At 50.2% G+C, this 10,227-nt stretch overlaps 1 protein-coding gene across 2 annotated transcripts; it reads left to right on the top strand.

Moving 5' to 3' along the window:
* The first annotated feature begins 372 nt into the window (after positions 1 to 372).
* Positions 373 to 7,760, top strand: CDK20 (cyclin dependent kinase 20). Of its 2 annotated transcripts, XM_037056234.1 has the most exons (8): positions 373 to 655; positions 1,113 to 1,226; positions 3,016 to 3,204; positions 3,421 to 3,542; positions 3,730 to 3,792; positions 4,856 to 4,979; positions 5,437 to 5,592; positions 6,774 to 7,760. In XM_037056234.1, the coding sequence occupies exons 1-8, from the start codon at positions 581 to 583 to the stop codon at positions 6,969 to 6,971; spliced, it is 1,041 nt and encodes a 346-aa protein (XP_036912129.1). In that variant the 5' UTR covers positions 373 to 580; the 3' UTR covers positions 6,972 to 7,760. The 2 variants fall into 2 exon arrangements, with proteins under 2 accessions (XP_036912129.1, XP_036912130.1); XM_037056235.1 differs by lacking the exon at positions 3,016 to 3,204.
* Positions 7,761 to 10,227: the final 2,467 nt, after the last annotated feature.

Genomic DNA, 10,227 nt, shown 5'->3' with positions numbered 1-10,227 from the left:
ACAAGAACAGTCCCTCCCCAGCTCCGCCCCGGCCATCTCCCTTCATCATCATTGGCTCCCAGGGTCATCACCCTCCCAGCCGCGGGGCCCCGCCTTCCCNATGCTCTAACCAATTGCGCTACCCAGCCAGAGATAGACATCAACTTTCTGAGTCGCGGTTTGCACTCTTTAAGTAATCTCTAAATGTTGTCAATTGACCTTTCAGAAGGCAGGCCACAAGAACAGTCCCTCCCCAGCTCCTCCCCCGGCCATCTCCCTTCATCATCATTGGCTCCCAGGGTCATCACCCTCCCAGCCGCGGGGCCCCGCCTTCCCAGCGTGCGCAGCACGTTTACCTTACATCACCTTTACGTGATGCCGGGGCGGGGCCAAGTAGGGGCAGTAGGAACTAACTGCTCCTGGGCTACGGAGGCTTGTGTAGTCCGCTCAAGGCTGACTTCCGCCGGATGTAGCCTCCTGCAGCTAGTGGGAAGTACACACAAGGCCTGCACGCTGTCCCCCCTGCAGTTGTCTGCCAGCTCCTTACGCTTGTGGGCCATCTAGTTGCTAACGTGTCCGGGCGCAGGAGGCAGAGTGGGTGATGGACCAATACTGCATCCTGGGGCGGATCGGGGAGGGCGCACACGGCATTGTCTTCAAAGCCAAGCACGTGGAGGTGAGCCTGACTGTGGGGCTGCGGGGCCTTCCATCTTGGGTTTCATTCATTTCTTTCTGTGATCTGTGTCCGATGTCGGACCCAGGTTAGGACCCTTGCGTTGGCTTCTCGGCCTCTTTCCTCTTCTTGGTGTATGCTCATCACTTTAATCTCTTTAAGGGTTGGGGTAGGGGCGTCCAGGTTGTGGCAGCTGCTCACCGCCAGTGATGCTACAGTGGTCATCTCACGAGTGTCCACTAGGAGTATGCAGTGAGTGCTTCTGAGCTGTTTGCCCAGTCCTGCGACTACTGAGTCCCAGGCTGGCCATGATTTCCCTCCAGGATGCAGGGCGGGCACTTTGTAGCTCCACGAGGGCCTCAGGCTTCTGCGGCTCACCCGGAGGGTACTTTTCTGGTTCCCTCGCTCACCTTTCCCAGCAGAGGATGGGGTGGCAGTGTCTGCATTTTGTCCCGTACAGACTGGAGAGATCGTAGCCCTCAAGAAGGTGGCCCTGCGGAGGCTGGAGGATGGCATCCCTAACCAGGCCTTGCGGGAGATAAAGGCTCTGCAGGAGATCGGAGACAATCAGTATGTGAGTGAGACTGGGGTTCTGAGGAGGCACCTCGGCCTGCCCTCCTCCACTCACTCCCACTCTGGGTGCCCACACCCACTTTGCTCGCTCATATGCTTTCCAGCCCCTCACTTATTCCCTTTCTTGTCTACTTATTCACCAATTATTTCATTCCTTATTCATTCACTCTCTTGTTCACCCACTTATTTCTTCCTGTACTCATTCATTCACTAACTTATGCCTTTTTGTCAAAACATTTAGTGATTTCTAATGGTAATGATAACTGCTACCTTGTAAGCTCCTGTTCTATGTTCTAGGTTGGGTTACTGCTTTACCTACATTGTGCTTCTGAGTGTTCTCTGCTGCTCCGCAAGGGAGGTGTCAGGATTTCCCTCATGTCAAGGATGCAGGCTCAGCCACCATCCAACAGATGCTTAGCTTGTCCATAAAGGCTTTGGCCCAGGTCTGATTGAGGAGTCTGGACATTTTAACTGTGGGGTCTCCTGTAGGCCCTACCCTGTGCTGGGCACTGGCAGCATGGAGAAAAACTGGTCCTCACCTAGCTCTTGAGAACTTAAGTAATGTAGGGCTAAGTTTGACAGAAGCTACAGGGCCAGCTGGTATGACGATTTGTGCTGTGGTAGAACTGGAAGGGGCTGTGGGCACATAAAAAGGGGCACCTTATACCCCAGCCTTAGTCTATTCATGGCTCTGTCTTGTCCATGTCAGGAGTAGAGAATACTCTGAACTTCCTGAAGAGTGACAAAGATGGGTCGACCTTGGGTGGCGATACTCTGATTTTCTTCCTTAATCTCTGGAGATATCCATGATATATTGTGTGAAAAAGGCCTGCTAAAAGCTGTTTTTTCATCCTGGTTTTGTATGAAAATATTATATATGTATGTGAACATGTGTCTGTGTCATATCTGTTGTAAAGTCTAGGGGAATAGACTCTAAGGTTGTCTAGGTGGTAGGATTTTTCTTTTGTTGGTCTTTACAAAACAATTTTGTCTATTACCTGAATATATGTGTGCATTTCTATGTGTAAAGTGATTGTGCACAAGCCTCAAAATCAGGAAAACAAGGCCATTCGTATTTTTTAAAGAAAGTAAAAGGGCTTGCAGACAGCTTGTTTGTGGCAGAGGTGGAGGGCCAGAAGGAGGCTGACAAGGTCCTGCATCCTGTGAATCTGCAGGCCTGAGATTCTATCTTTAAGTCATTCCAGATTTCACCCTGGTCCAGGCCACTGTCCGCTTTCACCAGAACTACTACAGCAGCCTCCCCACTGCTACCCCTGTCCCATAGTCAAAAAATGTAGATGAAGTTGTTCATTCCCAGTGGCTTGTTTTCCCACTGACAGCATTATAACCTTTTGCTTCTGCCCAACTCCAGCCTCTCTTTTCATTCATTCAATACAATTTAAGTGTCTCTCCCATGATAGTGACAAACACTGTCTGGGCTCTGGGAGTGCAAAACAGAGGAGATAGCCTTTCCCTAAATGACCCCACATGCACATGACCCTCCCTCCAGACTCCTTACTGTTTTTGCCTGGGGTTTTGTTTTTGCTGTCCTCCTGCCCAGAGCTCCTTTCCAGCTTCCTGCATAACCACCCCCACCCCATCCTTTCTCATCTGTTTTAATTAGAACCCAGACATACCCTGTAGGTTTGTTCAATCATTTGCTCCTTGGTTCCAAGCTCAGATCTCATGTCACCTCCTCTGTCTTGTCCTCTTCCCGGACAAGGGATGGGGGTCCCAGAGAGAGTCTGGGCCATATGAGCCTGGGGGCTGACAGGATGCCCTGCTTGCAGGTGGTGCAGCTGAAGGCCGTATTCCCACATGGGGCAGGCTTTGTGCTGGCCTTTGAGTTCATGCTGTCAGATCTGGCTGAGGTGGTACGCCATACCCAGAGGCCACTTGCCCAGGCACAGGTCAAGAGCTACCTGCAGATGCTGCTTAAAGGTGTCTCCTTCTGCCATGCCAACAACATCGTGCATCGGGTTAGTCCCAGCATGGGCTGGAGTAGGACCTGAAGACCATCTGGGCTGGGAATGGGCCAGCCCTTGAAGAAGACATGGCCAGAGGTGGGGGGTAAAGAGGGAAGGGCCTAAAGTAAGCTGCCAGGCGTAAGGTGCTGCAGGGGATGGGGGTTTGGGCTGAGCCCCAAAGGTCTTTTGGGAACATTAGAGAGCTGACACCTCTTTTGATGCTCTCAGGACCTGAAACCGGCTAACCTGCTCATCAGCTCCTCAGGCCAGCTGAAGATAGCGGATTTCGGCTTGGCCCGGGTCTTCTCCCCTGATGGCAGCCGCCTCTACACACACCAGGTGGCCACCAGGTAGGGGGGTCCGCTTCCCAGGCAGGACCTAGCAGTGCACAGGCCCCAACCCTCCAGCTGTAGAAAAGATAATTCTGGACCTTTCCAAACATTGCTCATGAGGCTGATATAGGGGCAGGGTGACCTTCTGGGGCAGCCTCCTGTCAGATTGATTACTTTGCTGTGACCACCTGCCTTCCTTTTACAGGTGGTATCGAGCCCCCGAGCTTCTGTATGGTGCACGCCAGTATGACCAGGGGGTCGACCTGTGGTGAGACTCCCATGGGCTGGGCATGGGGGTAATGTGAGTCATGGAAGCCACCTCTTCCTCCTGGGCATTGGGAACTCTGTTGTTTAGGGATGTTTTTCTGCCTTGAACTCTAGGTTGCTTTGGGCATCTTCCCCAGTTAGGGTATCTCTCAGGAATTTGGGATCAATGCTCTCCAGGACATTTTTGAACTGGGTTGGGGTTGGGTGTGATCAGAGTGGTTGTCCCAGTGGGAAGCTTCTGGATTGGGGTGGGGGAGGTGGTCTGAGGTACGAAGCATCTAGCTACTGTGCAGGGGATTATCACCCAGGATGCAATGTCCCTGAGCTATCCAGAGGCCTGAGTCCTTGGATATCAGGGTTCTGAGCCTTTATTTGGGGTAGGATGGTTTGAACATACCTAAGAATTTGAGATTTGGGTACTGTTTCAGAGGTCTGCCTCAATGTGAGGAGGTAGCTGTGTGTCCCAGAGTGTGAAGTTCTGAGAAGTCTCAGAACTGTTGAGTGGTTGTCGTGTGTTCCAGAGCTGAGACCTGAAACGTGCTAAGAAAGGGGGATATGCTTTGTTCTAGGCTTGAGGTCTTTGATTGTTTGGCGGGGGAGGTCTGTATTTCTGACTATGAACCCTTTAGGGCCCAGGGGTGCCCAACCTTTTGGCACTTGTGGGCTACACTGGAAGAAAAGTTGTCTTGGGCCACGCATTAAATACATTGTAACACATAATCACAAAAAAAATCTCAATGTTTTAAGTAAATTTATGATTTTGTGTTGGGCTGCATTTATAGCCATCCTAGGATGCATGCAGTCCACAGGTCTCAGGTTGGAGGCCCCTGCTAGGCTGCTTTGTAGGTGCATTGACCCCCATGTGAGGAGTAGGGGCTGGTGTGAGGAGGTCTGTCCATGGTGGGAAGTGGTGGAGCTGGTATGAGTAGACCTGTGTTTATGATGTGAGGTGATGGAATTGGTCTGGGGAGATCCATGTCCTTTGTGTGAGGTAATGGAGCTGCTATGGGGAGATCTATGTCTGTGGTGTGAGTCTCTGAGCTGTTTGCATTCTCTATCTGCAGGGCCGTGGGCTGCATCCTGGGGGAGCTGTTGAATGGGTCCCCACTTTTCCCAGGGGAGAATGACATTGAACAGCTTTGTTGTGTACTTCGCATCTTGGGTACCCCTAGCCCTCAAGTCTGGCCGGTTTGTGGGGGCCCTCGATGGGGAGGGGTGGGGGGAAGTGTCTTCCATTTTTCCCAAAAGTTGATGACTCCCCTCTCCTGTACTTTATTGTGGCCCCATGCTCCCCTGAAATCCCAGACCACTGTCCTGGCCCAGCTTGGGGGCCCCTCCCTCTCTGTGGTGCTGAAGGCAAGAGGGCCAGGTCCTGTCCACCGGGCCTTCCTGCCTGCCCCTAGCACACTGCACTTCTCACCAAGCTGGGGGTGGAGCTGGTGTCTAAGAGGTTGGGGGCATGAAGGACTGATGCACTCATGCTGAGTGAGTATGTGAAGACATGAGTGATAGGGTGAGAGAGGTCACGTGGATGGGGCAGTAGCCAGTATGCCTGAGCAGGTGAATGACAGGGAGTGAGGACTGATGACGGCGAACTGGCCAGCAAGAAAAGAGTGCTGGCCCTGAGGTACCGTTTTCTCCTCAGGAGATCACAGAGCTTCCCGACTACAACAAGATCTCCTTCAAGGAGCAGGCACCTGTGCCTTTGGGGGAGGTGTTGCCAGATGCCTCTCCCCAGGCCTTGGACCTTCTGGGGCAGTTCCTCCTCTATCCACCATACCAACGCATTACAGCCTCTCAGGTAGGAGGATCCCCATTGTCCTGATTCTCTTCACTCATGCTCACATGGCCCAGGAGGTCATGGTCCCTTAGAACATGTGATAGGGGTTTCTTAGCCACTATGCTCCTCCTGAGCAGACTCCAGAGAGGCTGTGGGTTAGAAGGGTGGCCCATTAGAAGGGCGTGCACACTTCACAGAAGTGCACATCCCCAGTTACTAGTAACTTGCTCCTTCATCCCTTCATTCCTTCAGCAAATATTTGTTCGGCATCAGCATATGCCAGCCACTGTCCTGGGCCCTGGCCCAGAGTAGAAAAGCAGTCATGGCCCTGTCCCTGTGGGGGCTCTACCCTGGGGTGACACAGCACATCCAGACTGTGGGAGGCTTCCTGGAAGAGGACTGGTTTAGGCGTAGAAGGTGTTTTCCCAAGAGATGATGAAAAGAGGCCTGGGAAGAGGACCTAGGAGGATGGGCTGTGGCAAGGATACAGGGAAAGTAGAGAGGACCATGGGTCGATTGCTTTAAGGTCTGTGTCAGGGGCACCACTCTCCCCAACCCTTGGTACTAGCAGCATATGTTAATGCACCTGGTAAGCACCCATGTCCTCAGTGCCCTCAAAGAATACTGAGATCTGCTTACCATTTCTCAGCCTCCTGCTGCTGACCCCAGTCCAACCCAACACCTACTTCCCGCTCTCATTGCTTCCCAGAGTCTGCTTCTCCTGCTATTCAGTGTCTCCTCCCACCTGGCAGAGAGCTGTCACCTCTCTGACCCTGCCAGTTCCTGTCCCCATCAGTCACCCCCCCTCCATGTTCTGGGGTCGATGCACTTCTGTTCCCTGTGCCTCGCTCACTCACCTCTCTTGTCTCTGCTCAAGTGCCACCTCCCAGGGGGCCTCCTTTCACCACTTCAGGCCTGCTTGCTGCCTTTCCAGCACTAGTCAGCAGATGCACTGACTCTTCTTCATCTTGTTTATTGTCCTCCACCCCCTGCTACATGGAATGTTCTGTGCACTGCTGCACCCCCAGACTCTCAGCAGTGCTCAGTCAGCACTCAGAGGTGTAAGTCTGCTGAGTGGATGAGCAGATTGAGGAATGGGCCTCTGTAGGGCATCGATTGGTCTCCCCCTCAGACAAGTGAGTTGGGGCTGGGATGGGGAAGTGATTGGTTTCTTTATGCTGTTCCTTGCTTGCTACCCCCAGGCCCTCCTGCACCAATACTTCTTCACAGCTCCCTTGCCTGCCCACCCTTCGGAGCTGCCAATTCCCCAGCGCCCAGGGGGACTGGCTGCCAAGGCCCATCTGGGGCCCCCCAACATCCACAACTTCCACATGGACCGCCCCCTTGAGGAGTTGCTGTTGAACCCAGAGCTGATTCGGTCCTTCATACCAGAGGGCTGAGATGCAGAGCCAGGCCCCACTGGCCTGTGTTCCAGGGCCATGCTCCAGCCTGCCTCCACCTCCCATGGCCGCACTACGACCACACTGAGCTCACTCCATAGCTGGTCCTGCCTCAGCCAGGCGAAGAGGATGTCCAGCCCCAATAGAGAAGGAGACCTGTGGCTGTGCTCTTGGCCTCCGTGTGCTGCTGACTTACCCATCGGAAAGAGACAGTGAGCCCTCTACCATGCCTGACATGGTGGTGCTTCTTCAGGCTCTGCTTTTGTGATCAGGCATGGTCCTGGGAGAGCCATCTGCAGGAACACAGAATAAGATATCCTCAATTCCAAAACCCAAGTGGGAAGGGAGGTTTGGCTTGCTTTTGTTCTCAGAGATACTAAACACCAGTTCAGTTTTCAGATTTATGATTAAAAAAAGAAACCCACATTGTTCTGCCTGGGTTCTGCTCCTCTTCCATTCCTTTCAAGGGAAGTGGCTGAGGTGGCATTATTTCCTGGTCCTTGCTTCTCTGTGGCCACTGGGAAAGTGGCCCCATTCATGGCTACTCTAGTCGTAGGGGCTTCCTAGGGGCCTTCTATGACGGAGCTCCCACTTGGAGGTGAGGTGGCAGAAGTCAAGGCCAGGGATGGCTCAGTTGTGAACCAAATACCTTAATCTGGTTTACAAACATGGAGAAGGGTGAACTAGGACCAGATGTGCCATCTTCTTACTAAGAGACATCAAGTAATTAAAGAGACAGGCATTCCTGAAATTTCATTTGTTAATTCAGTAAATACCAGTACAGTTCCATCTGACTCTTGTTTTTCTTATTTAATCATTTGATAGGACAGTTATAAACTACATGGAAATGAAAGGGTTGAGAGGAGGAGGCAGAAACAGAAGAGAAGAAAAATGATGAAAGGACTTAACTTTCAGATACTAAGACTTGTCACAGGGCTGTAATAATGAGACAGTGGTGTTGGTTCAGGGATAGATAACGACAGATTAAAGGCATTCTTAGTAGTCTTTTATTTTTAAAATAGTTATTCTTTGCTCCATGTGAATAAACTTCTGTAAGTACTGAGGACAGAGGTGGCTAACACTGCCACAGTCATTGCTTTTAGAAGGATTACAAAGCAAAATATACCCCAGTTCCTTCCGGAGAAAAGTCTTGACAGTCTCATATGTTTTTTTTTTTTTTCTTTCTTTTTTTGTATTTATTTTTATAGAGAAGGGAAGGGATGGAGAGAGAGAAACATCTCTCTTGGGAGCCCCCAGCTGGGTACCAGGCCCACAACCCAGGCATGTGCCCTGAGTGGGAATCAAACTGGTGACCCTTTGGTTCACAGGCCAGCACTCAATCCACTGAGCCATACCGGCCAGGGCTGTCTCATAGGTCTCCAAAGATATTTTTGGGATCTGGTCTCCACCTGTTCTCTAGTCATATCTGTGGACTCTAAGCTTGATTTCTGGTAGCTCTCACCTTGACATAAATGGGAGCTTGTACCCATACCTTTGATCATTGACCCTGACCCTCAAACTCATACCCACTTGACCTAGAACTTAACCTTGTCCATGAACTTGGCTATTACCTTCACCTTAACACTGACCCTTTAGTTGACATTCATACTTTGATGTTCATCATGACTATGATCCTTATGCTGACTGTTAACATAGTGGTCATACTTCACTTACCCTTGATAATGACAATTTGTCACAGTGGTCATTCTCAGAACGCTATAATGAATGAGACTCTCACCACCCTCATTCTGATTCTGACCCTCATTTAACTCTACCTCTAGACTAAATCCTCACCTTAACAAGACCCACTCTGACCCTGAATTAGAGCTTGACCCTGATGCAAACCACACATGCAAGTTGAAATTACTCTGTACTTAACCTTACCACCACCCTGAGCCTGACACTGACCTTGATCTGGACTTCAGTTCTTAAAATAGGCCACCCTGACCTTGATTCTCATCCTAACAGTGACCATACAGAACCTAGCAGGACTCATTTAGCTGTTGTCATTGGTTCACCCTAATCCCATCATGACCTTGAACTTGGATCCTGAAGTCAAGCTTAAACTGTCATTGACTATCATTATGGTGACCCTAATTCTGAACCTGATTCTTACTCATTGCTCACATCTTGACCCATCCTTGACCTTGAACCTGACCTTGCCTATACCCTCCCTGGTGAACATAATACCCACCCCCAAATACATCCATGTTCTATGAATATGTTGCCTTACATAGCAAAAGGGAGTTTGCAGGTGTGATTAAGTTTACAGACATTGAGATGAAAAGAGTATCCTGGATTTTCCCAGTGGGTATATATATGAGAGAAAGAAGTAGAGGTGGGCGAGGTTTTTTTTTTTTTTAAGATTATTTTTAGGAAGAGGGGAAAGGAAGGAGAAAGAAAAATTAGTGTGAGAAACATCAATCCATTGCTGCTTGCACACCCCCAACTGGGGACCCAACCCACAATCCGGACATATTCCCTTACCGGGAATTGAACTGACGACCTTTTGCTTTTCTGGATGACACCCACTCAACTGAGCCACACCAGTTAGTGCAAGGTGGGAGGTGTTAACTATTTCCAACAGCAATAGAAAAGGAAGCCTACCTTGATTTACTCGACCTTGAGAATGAACATCATGCCTACCCTGAACTGACTTGAACATTACACTGACCCTAATCCTGAACATCAACCACACCCTGACTTTGCCCCGGAATCCTACACAGAATTAGACATTGTCAACCTAATAATCTTACCTCACCTTCTTCCTCTCACTGATTCGCTAAAGAATCCTTAACTTGACCTTGATTGACTCACAGTGATATTGATCTTGAACATAACCCTGGTTCCACAATTTCCTTTACACTGATTTTTATCTTGAACCCAATTCTGGCACCATGACACTGGCTTCTCATCCAAACCCTTAATCCGATACAGGATTTTATCCTGAACTATAATTTCCATCCTCACATGATTCTGACTCGTATCACTGTCCCTGGCCATACTTTTATACTGACTATAATTGTCTGACCTTGAGCTTGATCATGATCTGAGATTGGCCAAGGTCAAGACCAAGTCCAGAGTGAGGTTCAGGTTCAGGGCCCAAGGTTAGGGTGAGGACCAAGTTAGGGGTCATGGTGAGGAAGGTACCAGGTTTAGTTTGGACCAAGGTCTGGGCAAGTGCCACCAGTGTAAAAGGGAGGCTGAGAGTCATTGTGAAGGTCAGGATCAGGGTTAGGTGAAGGTAGGAACAAGG

Source organism: Sturnira hondurensis, unplaced genomic scaffold (genome assembly GCF_014824575.4).
Source record: "Sturnira hondurensis isolate 20B ecotype Veracruz unplaced genomic scaffold, ASM1482457v3 Scaffold0008860, whole genome shotgun sequence".
Classification (NCBI taxonomy): Eukaryota; Metazoa; Chordata; class Mammalia; order Chiroptera; family Phyllostomidae; genus Sturnira; species Sturnira hondurensis.
Note: the sequence above shows the minus strand (reverse complement) of the source record. Positions and strands in the feature narration are given on the sequence as shown.